The sequence below is a fragment of the Nipponia nippon genome, unplaced genomic scaffold, assembly GCF_047370975.1.
Source record: "Nipponia nippon isolate SJK-2023a ecotype South Korea unplaced genomic scaffold, ASM4737097v1 scaffold_1, whole genome shotgun sequence".
NCBI classification, from domain to species: Eukaryota; Metazoa; Chordata; class Aves; order Pelecaniformes; family Threskiornithidae; genus Nipponia; species Nipponia nippon.
This window is the reverse complement of record NW_028262290.1, coordinates 73,461,673-73,479,269: the sequence shown is the minus strand read 5'-3', so window position 1 is coordinate 73,479,269 and position 17,597 is coordinate 73,461,673. Positions and strand designations below refer to the sequence as shown.

At 39.7% G+C, this 17,597-nt stretch overlaps 1 protein-coding gene across 9 annotated transcripts in view; it reads left to right on the top strand.

Annotated features, from left to right (window-relative positions):
- Positions 1 to 17,597, top strand: part of FHOD3 (formin homology 2 domain containing 3) — a 407,898-nt gene that overhangs the window by 50,564 nt on the left and 339,737 nt on the right. For all 9 annotated transcript variants that reach the window (XM_087759886.1, XM_087759866.1, XM_087759824.1 and 6 more), the window contains exon 3: positions 5,646 to 5,710. In XM_087759886.1, the coding sequence (XP_087616012.1) occupies positions 5,646 to 5,710 (65 nt within the window). The remainder of the gene's footprint in view (positions 1 to 5,645; positions 5,711 to 17,597) is intronic.

Below are 17,597 nucleotides of genomic sequence, written 5' to 3'. Positions count from 1 at the left end.
TTACTTTGGAACAAATGACTATTTAAGACAGCTAGTCTAGGTACTGTTTTCAAAGTGTCATATAAATTAAGTTTTGAAAATGTATAATTGAGTGGAACTGTTTGTAATATAGTATGTAAACAATGGCAAAGTAAAGCATTTCTAGTCCAGATGACAGGCACTGGGTGAGCTCTTGGTATGTGTTTGTTTACATTGACTTACTTATTAGAGAAGTCAAATATAGAAAACATTCTGGATCTTGGTAACTCCAAAGAGAAGTTGTTAATCCAGTAGCAATAATGATTCTGATATCAACATAGGTGTCAACAGAATCTGATGTCAGCACAATATGTAAAATGCACCTACTGTACTGCTGCTAAATTGCAGCTATTAAATTAACTCCATTAAATACTTCTTGGCATTTTTTTTATGAATACTAGCCAGTTACACTTACTAGAACATACTTTTTTTTTCTTTTAAAAAGTCATACCCAGAAAACTACAAGCCTTAGTTAAGTGTAGAATACAGGCTTAGCTACATTAATAGGTTTTGTTTTTAATAAATGGAGCCTGCCTGTTTGAAATAATTTTTCCCAGTATATTTTTGAACCTTTTTCGTGTTTAATGCAAATTCCCTGTCTGTCCCACGGCACCCCCTCTCTGCCCGCAGGTATCAGGACAAACTCGCCCACAGGCATGCATTTTAATGCTATGTGGCAAGTAGTTCGAAGCTATAAAATCATGGATGGATTTACTGTTACACCTTTTTTTGGCATTTATTATTGTAAGATGCTTGTCACTAAATTGGTGTGTGTGGAATTGTGGATGTAACAGTTTTCAGAGGTGATCTTCCTTTTGCAAAAACATTATTCATGCTGCCTGACAGTCAAAAACATTCAGCAGGGAACTGGATCATTTTTGGTGTTTTACATGTTACTAGTCTTATTGTAATTAGCTTCTGTGTGGGAAATCTAGTATGTCTAAACCCCCTTAAATGCCTCTGTAGTGAGTTTTCATCTTTGTAATTTCAGGGGTTTGAATCCTATTGATTTTTGGTAGACTGGAAAAGTTGGCAATGTGACCAGTGGGAGAAAATAAAAATTAATGTTTGTGCGTGCGATAATTTTTTATGTTATGAGGTCTATAGTTGGGATGATACTGTAAAACAGAACTTGTAGAAGAGAGCTTGTTCTAAATTTTACTCTGAATTTTCAGGGCTTTTTGTAAGGAGGTGAGATAGAGAGGGAAGCAGCACCACTGTTGAAGCTTGGAGAACTACCAAAAAAAAAAGTATTGTTTATATTGAGGAACATCATGCGTTAGATTTTTAGAAAAGAGGGAAAAACTGTATTAAATTATAATGAGCCTGAATCTCAAGGCTTATAGTGGTGCTGATTTCTTAGGTCCTTGTATTCCTTCCTTCTCTTCCCGATGACTGAGCAGTACTTGCTGTCCCGTTATTCCATCAGATCACCACAGACCTGTAGACTTCAGCAGAGAGCTGGAGAAGTCAGCATACATTGTACCCTGCAGGCTGCCGAAGCACTAAAGAATACCATGATAATAATGCCCGCTATATGTTACTTTAAGACATTAGCAATTTCTTTTAGTTGACTGATTTTTCAGGATGGGAGGAATAATATGGCTGATTATGCAGGCTTCCTTTTTCTTTGCTAACTTGAGCAAAACTGATCTGGGTTAGCCCTTTACAATTACTGTTCTGAGATAAAGCAAACTCTACTCAGTTTTTCCATTTTCCGATTTTGTCATCTTGGAGGATTTGTGTATGTCTGGAGTACCAGAGTTCAAAAGTCTGGTTGATTAGGACCCTGAAGTTTATTTTGAGGTAAAAGAAAGGCAATTAGAAGGTTGGAATAGGTTGATAAGCTGAATGTTGGACCTCTGACATTAGAGGAGTTCAGTTTTGGGTCCCAGAGGGGTTAAAGTGGTCCTTCATCCAGCTAGTGAGAGTGTTGGGAACGTGTAGAAACAGCACTGTGTTCTTTCTGTGTAGCACTTCTAGCTTCTGCTGTACGAATAGTCACTTCAGAGAAGAGGCAGAGCCATCTGAAGGAACTGAATCCAGTTGGCAATGTAACCAAAAGCGAGTGTCGGTAGCAGGACGTGTGCTGAAGCTGGGAGGCCTTTTTGTATTGCATGGCCAGCTGGAGTACAGTTCTGTTCCTTCATTCTGCAATGCCTGGCTGCTGTTAACCAGAAGTTACGCAAATGTCTCATTTGTATATTTAAAATGGAGATTTTTAGTGAATTATAAAAGAGTAATAGCCCTATAGCACATACATGGGAATTAGACTAAGGATGCCCTATGCTGTCTTGCAGTTTGTCTTCAAAGCTGTTACCACAAAACTGCTTCACAGAAATAGAAAGAGGGGACTTCCAGAGGTGGGATGGATTCTAACAGCAACTTCCATTGTTGTCAAAAATAGCCTGAAAGTGTGGCAAAAGCTTCTTACTAACTGGACATATCTACCGGGGCTAATTCTATCCTTAATGCTCTCTCTGTGGTACCAGGAATTGGAAATGAATCTGCCTGCTCCTAGTCAATAATCTGAGTTTTATATTATTGGCTTAACTGGTGTTCTAAACTAAATCTTGGAGAGGAAAAAACAAAACATCAGTTAGTCTTTCTTCATGCTTCTTACCTATGCAAGGCTGGGGGGGGCGGGGGGGGGGAAGAATGCAAACAATTTTATTTCTGGCCAAAAGATCTCAAACTGCTATCTTCATGCTTGCTTAGCATAAGTATTACTGCTCTTATTAAATGAAGAAAGGTATGTCAAGAACATCTCTGTAAGAAAATTTGTTTTCAATTAGAAATGTGAAAGCTATATAAAAATCTCATGCCTGATACTAGGAAATACAACTTCACACTGGGGGAATTCAGGGATTACCACCCTAAACTACCAGGTTACCATGCTACTGACTTGCTGGAAGGTAAATAAGTATTTTAAATAAACCTTCACTGTGCAGCTGTTGAAATCTCATGTATAATGCTACCTTTAGTATAATGCGTTTGGAGACCAATTTAACTAGAAGTCTTTGTTGCTGTGTTTCCTCTCCTTATTTTTGAAGACATGATCTTGTGGTTAACTGTGTGATTCAGAGGGAAAGATAAGATTTACAGCTACTTGAAATATTTTACTGTAGGTTGTCTTCTGAAAAATAATAATGGCGTAATAATAAACAGCTGTTTATTTTTGCCCCTCACATCTACTAATTTTTAATCTATACACCCCTTAAAATCTCTTGTGTAGACCTTCTGTGAGGACTGTATAGCACTCAAGTACCAGCAATGTTTTTAAGGGCTTGACAAGACCCAAGTCCCAAGAGAAGCAGGAGATGAGCAGCTGCCACGGTCCCTGTTTTGCAGATGGGGGACGCAAGGCATAGAGAAACTGAACTCAGGTCCTCAGAGCAGCTGAGGTCTGGCTCTTAATGTGGCGCATGGGCACCTCTGTGGTGCCTTACCGTGCTTGCTCACAGCTGTGCAGGGAAGCTGCAGCAACAGGGAAATTGAAAATGGGTCCTTCTTCGCCCCAGATGGAGACCTTAATCTCTGAGCCATTCCTCTTTTGTTTCCACAGGAGAGATTTCTTCCTTTTGTCTCAAGTACTAATGGAAGGGGAGAGGTTTAGAAATCTTTTATTCTATTGTCTTTCAAAGAAACACAGTGTACCCTAGTAAGAAAATATAATGACTCTTGTGTAAGTGAGGAGATATATCAACAAGAGATGCTCTTATTAAGTTTGCTATTCTGTCAACGATTCCTCAGGCCCTTTGCAAATTAAATGTTCCGGAGGAGTCCTGGCACCCCTGTGGGAAGGGGCAGCCGTTAGCAATCCGCAGGATGCGAGTGCTGGCAAAGGCTGTGTCCAGCTGAATCGGCAGGAGGAGTTTGGGTGGGCAGAGTCAGTCCTAAACCTGGAATTGCTTCAGGAAACTTGAAAATCCAGACTGCAGGCAGCTCTTGTGGGGGAATAGCATGTTGCTGCTTGGCACTTCAAAAGACATGCAAACCAGCAGCAGCCTTAAGAGAAGGTTCACACTTTTCCTGCTTTATCCTAATGCTGTTCAAGCAGACCCTTCAAAGAGCAATTTCATTTAAAGTTTGATTTTTTTTTTTTTAACCTATTCAGAAAGGTTGCCGTTCTGAAACGGAGTCCTTTAAACCAGGTACATAGTTCCACATTACCCAATTTTTTCAGGAGCTTAATGTGATTTTTTTTTCTATATTCTTCTGGGGGTGATATTTTTCTGAAAACATTTGTCATCGCTTCACCAACCTGCCTTCCCCTACAGATTTTTTGGGAGAGGGTATAAAACATGTTCTTTTCTTGTTGAAATGAATGAAAAATATTTTTGTTCCTCAAAACAACTGTGGGCAGAAATACAGCAAAGTGGGGGAGAACCTTTGTTGTCTGGAAAATAGCGGGTTTCTTCTGACGAAGTTACAGCCAGTGGGAAATTCCGCTGGTTGTCTGTGTGAAAGGGCTGGCCCTGAAATCTCTGAGCAGAATCATAATGCATATAACTGAGGAAGGTTGTGCTGGTTTTTAGTTTGTATATAGAAGTGGGTCTAGGGTTCGCATGACACAAACTAAGCTGCATCTGAACGTGTTCTAAAAACAGTTCCGCTTCTTACGTGTTTTCCCACGATAAACTCGGGGAATCACAGAAGGGTTGAGGCTGGAAGGGACCTCTGGAGGTCATCTGGTCCAACCACCCTGCTCAAGCAGGGCCACCTACCACTGGTTGTCCGGGAATTGCATCTTTAGCTTCAGAGACAAGAGAGAGAATATGCTGCTGTGCAAATGGAGAAGACATTTGGCTTTTCTTACTTTCCTGCCTTCCATCAAGGGAGCAGGTTTGGGTGCAGAGGCAAGGTGTTGGCTGTGTCCTGATGCCAGTTTGCAGGTGGAGCGCCTATAAATCAAGAACGGTGCTCTTTTCCAGATTGAAAAGATGCATCTAATAACTAATTTGTCTGAAAAACAAATGAGAAATGTAGCAGCTAATTAAGATAAAGTAATTCTGTTTAAGACCAGGATGAAATTGAGACAGTGCCAGAGTGAAGGAGGACTCAGTTTTGCATCATTGCATGAAAAACAGATCTTTCGTTGTGCTTTCAAGACCCTTCAGAGTACATGAACAGATTTGTGAAAGTGTAAGCAACCTCTTGTTTGACCTTGCATTTCCTTTTCATACTTTGTTATACCTAGCTTTAAAATATTTCTGTGAAAATTAAAATGTGCCGTCATCACTTGGTACCTCTCTAATCTGGATTTCTAGAGAGTCATTGTGGTGGGTTAACCTCGGCCAGCTGCCAGATGCCCACCCAGCCGTGCTCTTGCTCCCTGTCCTCAACAGAAGGGAGAGAAAATAAGATGAAAAAACTCGTTGACTGAGATAAAGATGGTGAGATCACTTACCAATTACTGTCATAGGCAAAACAGGCTTGACTTGCAGAAAATTAAATTATTGCCAATTAAAATAGAGTTGGATGATGAGAAACAAAGATGTAACTCGTAATACGTTCCCTCACCTCCCACCCCCCCTTTTTTCCTAGGCTCAACTTCATTTCTTCATTCCCAATTCTTCTACCTCTTCCCTACACCTCTCTATATTTTTCTTCTCTTCTCTTTTTAGGAGGGGCAAGAAGCACAGTATCATTCTGAGGACCCAGCTGTCGGTGCGAGTCCATGCCTGCATTGGTAAGTGAAGTTCGACGTGCCTGAAAGAGAACAAATAAACACAATCTATCTCTGAGAAGCAAATGTGGGGAGTGTGAATCAGGCTTGCTGTGTTCCAAGTTAGGGATAACGGCCAATAAATTGATTTCTTTGTTGTGTTTGTTGCATACTAAAATTAGCTTATATTAGTTACGTTACCCTTAAAGTATGTTAAACAGCTCAGGTGAGTATAGGATTTGACAGTAAAGTGTGATGGTTGGGGGTGCTTTGGAGAATCTTGGATTTTCTGTCTTGCCACAGCCTTTCTGTGTGCCTGAAGAAGACTGTGTTCTGAATTGTGAAGGGGACTTGAAGAATTGTTGGCTGATAGCTAACTACTGCATTTTAATAGCATGTAATGTTTATTACTTCACATCTTGAAGATCTTGGCCATATAGTTGTCATTATCACAGTGTCAGCGTCTTAAAAACCCTGGTTAAAACAATGCTGTCACGAGAAGTCTGATGAAAGTCATGATGTGCATGTTGTAAGAGTTTTAAGGTTGTATAAACAGAGGCTGATGTGCTGTGATGGTGTTAATATGTACTCCAGCGTTCTGCAGAGCAATGTGTTTCACTGACTGTTAGTGGCAAAGCTAATGCTCATGTTCTGGTGATATTATGATAGATGTTATGGGTGGCTGGTTTATAAAAAAGAAAAATAATCCAATATGTATGTGCCACAGTTGCCTGTTTTGTTTTCAGTTTCTCTGTAGTAGATTAAACACCCTAATATGTTTAGCTTATAGTTGCTCTTATTTCAAGAGATCATAGCTGAAGCATTGGAATGCTTAACTTTCCTTAAAAGGAGGAGGAGACAGTCTAAGTTTTGTATTATTTCCACAGTGCTACTGCTGTTGGAGGATACAGGCTTTAAATACAACTAAACTCCTTTCCCCTGCCCCCAGGACGTGTTATGAAATGGCCTTTCTGGGAATTTGAACTGAGCATAAGCAACCTACAGGATTCCTCAAATACCTCCCATTGAGAGCGATCTCTAGGCTGCCTCACGTAGGAACAGATTCTCCTCTACTACCATTGGCTTGAGGAAGTACAGTAGAGCAAGCCTACGCGTTAAGTATTAGAGGAGAAACAGAGATGCTGCAGTATAGGCTGATTTTATAAATGTGAATGAAATTAAGAACAGCTTGGAGAAGCTTGTTCTTGTTAGGTCTGGGAATATATTTGGCAAAACAGACCAGTGCAGCAAGACAAGATTTCATATGCTTCCTGGATTGAGGTTTTATAAAAACAATTTTCATGTAAAAATTTTTGTCCAGAGTGCAGCTATCAAGGAATTGGAGCACACCAGGCTCTGAGCTTCCACGTGTGGTTACTGTGTTGTTACCTGTTTGCATTCAAGCTCACTGTGGGCAATTAGGTGTATTACTGTGCATGTGTGTTAATTGTTCCTGTATGAAAGCGTGTTCCTTTGTCAGGTGCTGTTACTGTCTGGCAGCAGTAATGCATTCAGTGGTGAGTACAGAGGAAGCCAGGCTGCAAAGCTTGAGTCCAGATTGCAAACTCCTCGAGCAGAGGTGCGTTTGGATATGGGCTTTTGGCTTGGTTTGTTATAGGCAGAAAAGCCAAACACAAGATCTGGTTCTAATTTCCAGCCCCCCCCCCCCCCCCGAAGTTTAGATTTTTTTTTTTTTAGGGTAAGTTTTTGTTTCAGCCCATAGTGTGATGTAATGTAGCTTCTTCTCTTTTCTTTATCATTTCTACATATCAAAAGTGTCTTATTTTTTGGTATGGGATAGTTTGAAAGAGTCGGGGACACTCTGCGGTTCTTAGTACTGACCGCCTTTGGTGACCTGTGCCTGGCAGTTAAACTTGTCACAGAATAGGAGGGCTGTTTCTCTGGCACAGTGGGTATTTTTCTTCATATTGCACATACTTTCACATCAGCTGCCTGTTAATGTCTTTTGAAATATAAGCATTAGGTTTAGAGGTTAAAAGATGTGTTACATATTTGGAGTAGAAGCCAGGAGCTAGAGCAATCTGAGATGGTGTTACGTGGAATAAAACCATCACGATATCCTTGGAAAGCATTTTGGTTAGCAATGTTACTGACTCTGCAAAGTCCCCAGTAGGTAGCTAGGAGTACTTTCTGAGATGATGTGGCTTGTTCTGTAATGCCCCTGCTGCAGAGCCTCCCGTCATCCTTACATGCAAGGTTTTACTTGCTCTTAAGAGCTGAGAGGTGTAAAGAAATAGCTTTCGTGTCATTAAACTCTCCCATGTGGAAACCAGACTAATATTTTTTTTCTTCTCTGTGACATATTGTACTTTCAAATTGTGGGAAATACACAAGTGTTTATGTTCATATGTCTAGATAAAGTTTTCCGTCATTAGTGACTTCAGATCTCTGGGGAATTCATTGGGCTTTAGTGTCAGAGGATGTATTGACTACAGGCCAATATTTTATGAGATTTGGGAAGCTTTAGCAAGTCCTGTGTCAAGTGGGGTGTTTTTTTTTTTTTTGTTTTAAGCAGGACAGGGAAGGAATAAAGCTTAATAACTTGAGTGCGGAAGTTGTTAGTGAGTGGTATTTTCTGCCCTATCGCATACCAGTCACTCTTAAGCATCTCACTCAGTTTAATGCATTAATACTTTCTTTTTTTTTTTCCCCCTCTCTCAAGTTCTTGTGTTATGTTCACACTAAGGACTTTCCGAATGGAGGAATAAATTTTCTTTTAAATGTCACTCTACTACTTTTCCCGTTTTGGCTTTATCCTGACTAAATTGTCAAGACTAATTAAAAGGTAATTTCAAAAATAAAATGTCGATGTTAAAAGAGCTTAGTGGAGGAAGATCAATCATTAAATCACGTAGTGTGAATTGTTTTTTTTCCCCTAATCTGTCAAATTTGACCTTTTATTCAAATTATATTTATTGTGAGTTAATACCCTGTGGGAAAAGTCTTTCTGGTATTTTTGGCAGTCGTATGTTTTTCCTTGTTTGTATTTAGTTGTGCCTTAACATAATTTTAATTTGTATGTATTTAACAAATGCAGGGCTCAGCTGACGCCTTGATAAAGTCCATTGTAAATGAAGATGTAGCTTTACAAGGTGAACACCAACAGTGCTAAAAACTTCAGCCCCTGAAATTAAATGGAAGGTTTTAGTTGTAGCAACTCTTTGACAGTGAAGTTGTAAAGATCTTTTTAAAAGCTCCGCTCTTCCTGGAGAGTGACTTGGTTTATTCGTTATGTCCCTGCTTGGACAGCTCTGTTTGCAGCTGCTGCCCCATTTGTCTGTTCATTGCTTCTCGGTAGTTTTCTCTCAAAATTTGAGGTGGTCTCTGAGAGGAAAGGCACCATTTACTCTTACATATCTGGATGCAGTATCTAGCCCAAGAGAGTCCCATAGCCTCTTTTAAAATGCTTATGCCTGTGATGGGCAATCAGGAGTGTTGCTCTCAATGTTGAGAATGAGGTTTGGAGGACAGGACCCACGACAAGGGCATAGCATGACTCTGCCGTAAGAAGTTTGACATAAGCTTCAGGTGTTAATACAATGTAATACAAGAAGAATGCAAATAACAAAGGTTCATGTAATTCTGAATATGTATATTGGCCTGGGATTGCTCAGAGTACTATAGCTTGGACAGTCAGCAAATGTTGCAAGGTATATTTTAAATTTTACGTCTCCTTTGTGTCAGTTTATTATTTAAAAACCACCACCCCCCCCAGCCCCCTGAACCCTCAACTGGTTATTTAAAATGTTTTTGCATTATCAAATTGCGTTTTTGTATGGCTATTACTCCTTCCTGTATTTATGCGAAGTCTTTCTTTTATCTGTCTATAGATTAAAAATAATTTGCGTAGATATTTGTGTGTATTACATTTCATAGCTTGATCCTGTGAGGTTCCTAAACAGTGTGCAAGTATGTTATTGCAAGAGTCTTGCTAAATGTGTAATATAGCCTCACTATTAATTGTTATAACCATGTTCTAATCCTGTTCTATTGCCTTGTGCGCGTGGGCAGTTGCAGATTTACCAGAGCACAGTGCTTATGTGACCTACAGCGTGCCTGCCCTTCCCCATCCTTCCGTGGGCGCTCAGCCGCGGGTTATTCCCAAGTACGTGGCACACCAGCTGCCACGCTGCACGGTGGCTCTTTCTAGCCGCCGTTGTCAGGGCATCTGCTTTAACCAGCAGTGTTAGCACCAATAACCCAGCCTTTCCGTGCAGCTCTTCAGATTGTCTTTTTGACATCCTCTTGCTCTTGATATCTTTTATGAAATGTTGCCATAAATATCTTCTTGAGCTCCTTTTGTTCTGGGATACCTGAAGGAAGCTGTAAGCTAGTTGTAACTAGGAGGCTAGTAGAAGCCAGCTGTTTTTATTTGTCCTGTAATGGCTGAAGTATGCAGCTAGTCCTTTTTTCCATGTACGGTTTTCCCTTCTGTTATCCATTATGTGGACTTGCTGCATGTATTACAGCAGATATGATTGGGTTCTGCAACTATTTATGCACCTATTGAACCTTCTGGTAGGACCTGTCCCTCCAGTGCTTGAGATGCAAATTCTTCCCCAGTGGAACCACAGTGCTTTCATGAAAGCAAAGTCATGTCTCGAGTCTATAACTGTGTCTGGCACTTCGTTGCAGAGGAGTTAAGATACACAGACAGAAGTGGGGAAAAAACGTGGTTTGTCCTCTTACGAGTATAGTATCGAAGTGTAGAAAAGCCAGTGTGATTCTGGTTAAGGAAACATATGAAACCGTGCTGTGTTTCACTCTCCGAGGGCAGAGTTAAGCTTGTGCCTACAACCCATGTTATTGGTACTGTCTCACTTGAGATGCTTCTCCCTACAAATGTCATTATCGTATTGCATATGTGTTTGCAGTGTGCCGGAGTAGAGTTGTCATAACCATGGACACTGTGAAGCTCCTCTAGTTCATGCTTTAAAATGTTCTGATTTCTTTTTTTTTTTTTAAAAAAAAAAGGAATAGCTTATTGAATTTAAAATAAACAGCTTTCGTTTGGTGAGGGAGTTTCTGAATATACTAAGAGAAAGAGTCTAATTAAAAAGCTTTCCTAAAGGAAGCTTAATTGTGGCACTGTGAGCTCTTCCTTTAGGCAAGTAGTGATTGATACGTTCCAATGAAAGTTTCAAGAAAGAGAGATACTTCGGGTTGTTTGAAGGGCATTTTACATTTTTCTGTTCAGCATTAGGCATTCCTAATAGAAAACATTTTCAGTTTGAGAGGGGGAACATGTGGAGAGCATTAGCAGTTCAGCAAAACGTGCAACCCATTCGGATTTAATTTAAAGGGAACAAAAGAGGTGCCTTGAGAGTTTGTCGGAAGCGCTGTGGTTTTGCCTTCTTTGCACTGATGGTAACAGGAGAGAGAGAGGTGAGTTGAAATTGCTTTATTGAATATCTTCTTAGCATAATTGAGACAGAAAAGATGGTGATTAATGGATTTAGTGGTGCTGCAGAGGGATCCTGCATGCATTGTGGATTTGTAATCATGATATGCTTCCTATGACTCTTGCTGTAACTTGGTAAAAGTCCTGGCTTAAATGAAGATAATAAACAACATGTTTATTAGATGTAAACTGACATCACACAAATTGAAAAAATGTGAAGAGGAATGCCAGAGCTTGGGGGGGGGGGATTTTTTTTTTAAGGGTTAGGCTTTTTTTAATAGAATAATTTGAGTTCTAGTTAAGACAGCGTACACAGTACTGGGGCCTGCTTCCAGATGTGATTGGAGATGTCTGGTTCAGCTCTCTTTCAGTTTGAAACATGAAATAACTGCAAAGGCTATGATAAAAGTACCTTTTTCACCTTCTTAGGATTATTTAAACTTTCTTTCCTGAGAATGTGGAACACAGATGCTCTAAGTAAAATCCCCTGGTTCCCAGATCAGATTGCTTTGTGAAAATCTATCTGTATAAATAACTTGTGGTTTTGCTCTAAAAATGTGTGCCTCTTTAAACTGAAATGTTAGGCTTTTGTTGTACTCCTTGTGCAAGCTTTTAGTCAGCCTCCTTTGTGGGGATGAACCATGGTAGTTCCCCAGAACCTGTGATTTGCTTTCCGTGATCTCACTGAGAAACCTCTGGGCCAGTCCCATAGGATTTCAGAAGGTGTTTGAGACAAAGCAGGGAAATTTCCAAGATTTGTATTGGCATATTTCATTTAAATTATAATCCTTAAAATAGGCTTTGCAGCAAGAAGAACCAAGAAGCTGTAGAGCAGATAAAGCTTCCATTAGCAGTGGGTTGTTGCTTTAAAGGGGTTTATTCCAGGTTTGAGAGGACCGCTGTGGAGCGTGCTAGTGGGATGCTTTTCTCATCTTGGGAAACTGCGTTAAAATGTGAAAGCTTATCTGACTTGACTTGTACCGGGAAGTACTGCAGAAATCAAGTGAAATGTCTTTGAATTGGGATATCCTTTCTGACTTTTTTTTTCTGACAACTTAGAATTCCATAATAATCCCCTTTTCTTACAATGTGTAAAAATTTGCAAGGGAGAAGGAATCTACTTTTGACTCTTAAAACATAGTGAGATATAAAAAATCTTGTTTCTAAACAAACAAAAATCCTCAATCATCTTCAGTGGTACCTTAAAGGAAACCATCTTCTCATGAAGCCAGGAAGAAAAATAAGTAGTATGATACCTTGCTTCCCACCCCCCAACACAAGCCTATTTAGACTTGTTTCAGATATTTTTTTAAATGAATTATAAAGTACCATATTACTGATATGTGGGGTTTTTTAAAAGTGGATTTTTTTCATGCAGTCTAAACATGTGTCTCTTTGAAGATTAAAAAATTCTAACAAAATGCAACAATGCTTTTATTCTTTGCATATTACCATCTACACAGTGCTTTGAAAGTACTGTACATCTGCTGATGAATAAAATTTCACAGAAAAGCAGGACTAAGTTAATTAGCAAATTAACTTGAAATTACTGGAGTATACCGCAATTGCAGCTTCTAAAATTTCATGTCTAAGAGAGCTATGTTGCTATTGTTAGGACTAGATTTACTACCTTTTTGTAACTTAAATTGAAACAGACATTGTAAATTTAATCTCTGAGATAAGTGAGAAGAATTTTGTAACATTTTAAACTGTTTATAACTGCTCATAATGGACTCCCAAAATGGACCCCTCTGGAAATAACTGGTAACAACAGTATTATCTACTACAATGAGGTTTTTGTGCAGTTGGTTGGGTTTTTTGAGGGTGTGGGTTTTTTTTTTTGTGGCGGTAGGGTTTTTTGTTTTTTGTTTTTTTTTAAGAAAAGCAAACAAATAATTGATTATTCCGATAGATGATTTAGGCATTTTTGAACAACTTCCGTGTTCTTCTATTAGATTTTGAGAAATCCTTGCCCAATAAATAAAGGGATATGGCCCAGGAATTGTCTCTAGGTGTTCCTGTTGCAATTCTAGAGGAGATGTTGCTAAGGCTGGCCCGCCGTGACCTGTGGGAGCTCTTTGTGGTTAAATGTTTCAAAAATTCTCTGTGTGCGCGCAGCGGACGGGGGATTTGGAGAAGAACCGCATCAGTTTCAGAGCTGCAAAACTCTGATCAAGGCAACCTCATCAGTTTGTTCTGCTACTGATGATGCTGTTTAAGTGGGATTTTGCAGGTCCGTGTTGAGGTGCGAAGCTCCCCTTCAGCATCACTTGTACTTAATGCGGCCTTTCTCTCACCTTGGGGGTTGTCCAGGCATCAGTCTCTCCCAGATCATAGCTCGTGACTCTCGGGTCACTTGTCTGGGACGTGTGTGGCTTGCTGAGGGGTGGCTGTAAGCCATCCTGCTGAGGTACGAGTCTATAGAAATCATTACTGCTGTATAGCTAGGTATGACAGTGACAAATTTGCTTTTACTTCATCATAACAGTCCCCAAATTTTCAAGGGGGTATCCTAAATTTCATGAAGTACAGGAGTTTGTGTAGTTTCCTTAAAAGGAAAATAAAATAACAAATTTCATGCAACCTCTTACATCAGTAGCTGTTGTTAGTTTTCCTGTAGTTTCCCTTTTTAGCTATTTGCGCTTCCCACTTACTTTATAGATCTTCGTATTGACAGACAAAGCGCTTTCTTAGTCTTACGGTCTGTGTTCAGACAGTTGAACTCATTTTGCTCTAGACTGAAGCACTGCATGTTCAAGCCCTTAACTAGGGGGGGGGGAAAAGTGAAGTTCATATTAAAAGTCTTCAAATAAATTAGCGTTACCCTTGGAAAAGAACAGAATGATTTGTTTCCTGCCTCTATCTAAACCTGTTCTATACAGAAGATATAAAGCAAAGAAATTAATTGGGTTCAGATTAGTTCTTTTGAAACCATGCACTACTCATGCCTGTTTTAAGCTTTACCCTGCAAAACTTGTTAGAGTAAAACAAAATTAAGCACATAAGCTATGGAAGAGAAATTAGGAGCTGCTACTTAAAAGCTGTGGGTTTGGAATAAGAAATGTTGGTATTTCTTTGGGATGTCGTTCGCAGCCCTGCCACCGATTTAGCCTTGTTTGTAAGGAAGGCAGAGGGGTGCTGATTTTGCTCAAGTGGAATTAGCGTAAATACAGTTCCTACCTCCCTGAGATGTTCTAAGAGGCATGGACAAAATTTGCTTTGATTTACCAACAGTCTCTAAGCGTGTATACTAAAGACTGCATTCACATTAAATATATAATTTTTGTCTACTAGCTTTTGTGTTTAGAAATGTGACATTCTTCATCTTGCTCAGCTGTAGATTTTGGCTCTGGATTTGCTGAAATTTAAGGAGCTGCATAATGATCCTGGAGGTGGCTGCAATGCAAGTTGTGGCTCTCGCTTCCCAGAATTCTTGGGTAGAGAAAGAACTGGATTAGTGATGTTTATTTTTCTATAATGTACTTCTAGTGTAATAAAAGAGCAGAAGTGGTATTAATTCATAAAGCAAGGAATTGTGCTACTGTGGAAAGGAGGCTTCTCTCTCTTCAGAATGCATTACATGTAATGCTTTTGAGTGGAAGCCCTGCAAAAGGGTAGAGTTTTAGCATAAGACGAAATTTGTATACCCTGTTTAGTACTAACAAAATACCAAACAAAAACTGTTACGTGTCTAGAGGATGTCTGGCCTGATACTCCAGTATGCCTTATGATGATTTATCTTGTATTAGCTTGAGAGATGTGTGTCACTGAAATGCAAATTCAGGAGATGCACATGTGAATGTAATCAGTCTGCTTATATTTTAAAATGGGAAGCAAAATGTTCAAACTCACAGCATACGATGCTTCAAACAGATGCCACTTGCTAGCTTTTTGTGAGCTCACTGCAAGGCCAAATACATGGGTATCATCTTTTCAGACGAGGGCTATGGTGTTTCAGTCCTTATGTACCGAGTGGAGGGTTAAGTTTTGTTACCATCTCAAGATCCTATAGTGGAAGGTGATATAAAATACATGTGGTTTCATAACGCTGTTGGACTGATTTTTCATCTCGTTTATTAACTTTTTTACGGTGATATGTAATCTTAAGTGCACATCTCGTAATGCAACAGTCAAACAGTTGCTCTCTGTTCTTGAGTTTTCATTATGGCATTCAAATAAAGTGTACTGTTTTTTCCTTGCCTTCAGCTATCCTATTCCTCCCTCATTTATATCCTTTTCATCTTTTTCATGTGCAGCTGCTTTTATTTCTGTAGAAATTAAGATGATTTAATTTGTAAATTGGGTGCCTCTCAATTTATTTCTTTTTTGAGAGAGGTACTTCAAAAACTGAGGAGCTTTATTTAAATAGGTGGCACAGTTCCCTGATGTAACATATGTTGTCTTTTGTAAGACTTTTAAGTAAGTATCCACCAAATCCACCGAGTGTCAGAAGAAAATGTGTACTATAATGCAAAATATTGCGACGGTACCTTTGGAAACATTTAGATAAAATGCTCATCTTGGGCTCAGAATATGCCACGGTCAGATGTGGTCATCAGTGGTGGAGGAATCCCACCACTCTTATCATTATGGTTTTATACTTATATGAGCTTGATGAAACTGAGGACATCATGGTATCCCTGTCTGGAAAAGGGGGAGAGAGAGATGTGGGATTTTTGGAGTATTTAATTGGCGATATTGTAAGCATTATTAAATACTATCTAATGTGGAAGCCTGACTTTATTTCACAGCTTTTCCTGTCTTCAAGTGTTACTTTTAATTATGAGCTGCCCTTTTCTGGGTTTTTCTTGGGGTTTTTTGTTCTTTTGTTGTGGTGTTTTGTTTTTGTGTTTCGTGTGTTTTTTTTAAGTACAGCATCTGTATTTTAATAATAACAGCTCATTTAAGTCTCTTTTTTTCCTGCTTAAGACTCAACAAGGCACATAAAAATTTAGGCTCCAAAGAGATAAAGTTACAACCTCTTAATTTAAAACCCCAGCAGAAGTTACTGTGGCTGAGCAGCATGCTATTGTAAGTGGTAGGATGTCATAAGCCCTGTCAATTCATATTTAGCAGTTTGAGATGAGTCTGGTATGTATGAAGTTACATATCAGGTTTCTTTTAACCTTTCAGACATTAAATATTTAGCTCTGGTCTTACTATTAAAACATGAAGAGGAGTTTGTTGGTAAACTGTGTGCTCTAAAAAAAAAAAAATTACAACCTAATTCTGCAGGTTTATTTCTCCCCGTAGCTGTTGACAAGGATTACACTTCAGCTTTAAGGGCCAGTTATAACTTCAGAATGTCTAAAGCTGGCGTATCAAGTTAACTTGTTGCTGTGCTGAGGAGGAAAACATAAATGTTGGATGTATTCCTTACTTCTTCCACAATCCTAAGTTTAGGTTCACCAGCTATTTAAGAGCCTGTTCAGCACCAAATGCCACTAGAGAGGTTTGCTTACCACTTGACTTTGTGCAAAACAGGGACAGCTGAGAGTGTGGAAAGCTCCTGGGCAGGTTGGGCATGGGAGGAGGCCTGGGACTGAGCTCACCCGTGCCCGAGGGCTGGGGTTTTCCTCAGCCCTTTTAGCAGTAGAGCTTCTTCTGCAGGGTGTGGGGGCCGGACGAGCTGTTCCAGGCAGGGGAGGATGGTGATGATGCCGGCAAGACGGCAGCCAGCTGTCATTGCTTTTCTGCCTCTTGCTGCTTAGAGGAGTATGCATGAGCGGTTTCCTGTAACTGCATCAGAAACACATCAGGAGGCTTCCCTACTTTTTTTTTTCTTTTGCTGTCATGCTTGGTGTTGTGCTGAGGAAAAACTTGCTGTAGAAAACGTGGGTATGTTTGCATGAAAGGTCCAGCATCATATGTAACTAACCTGAGAACCTTTGTTAAAACCCTCACAAAGGAGTTCTACCATATGTTGTTCACTTCAACAACAGTACATTAAAAAATATTAATTTTTAATTAATCCCAATATATTAAAATTCCCAGTATATTAAAAATATTTGAGATCTAAAAAGAGTGGGCAAGGAAATAAAATCCTCCCTATGTTTTTGCTGGAATAGCTAGGTACTACTGTAATATTCTCAGGGGTGGTGTACTCTGGGAAGGGGGAGCCATAGGGATGCTCTGAACGGTTCCCTGAAGCCCTGAGCATGAGCACACGCTGCGCTTCTGTCCAAAGGTTAGTACAAGTGATGAGTACACACGGTTACCCTAGATAACGCGCTGTCAGGCACTCTGATGGCAGTGACTGGGTCTCCTGGATTTTCACTCCAAGGTTAGTGGTCTGCACATTACTGTCCCCATGGTCTTGCTGTTTTGTGTTGTGTATCTGTACTTCAGGTGTTGTGTGTGGTTTTCTGTTCTGTACGTTGCATGTTCCAGGCTCCTTAGTCAACAGTTAGTCATTTAAATATCTTTACTAGGACTTCAGGGGGAGTTTTCCTACCCTAACAGCTATGAGGTTCAATCTTTTTGTTTTAA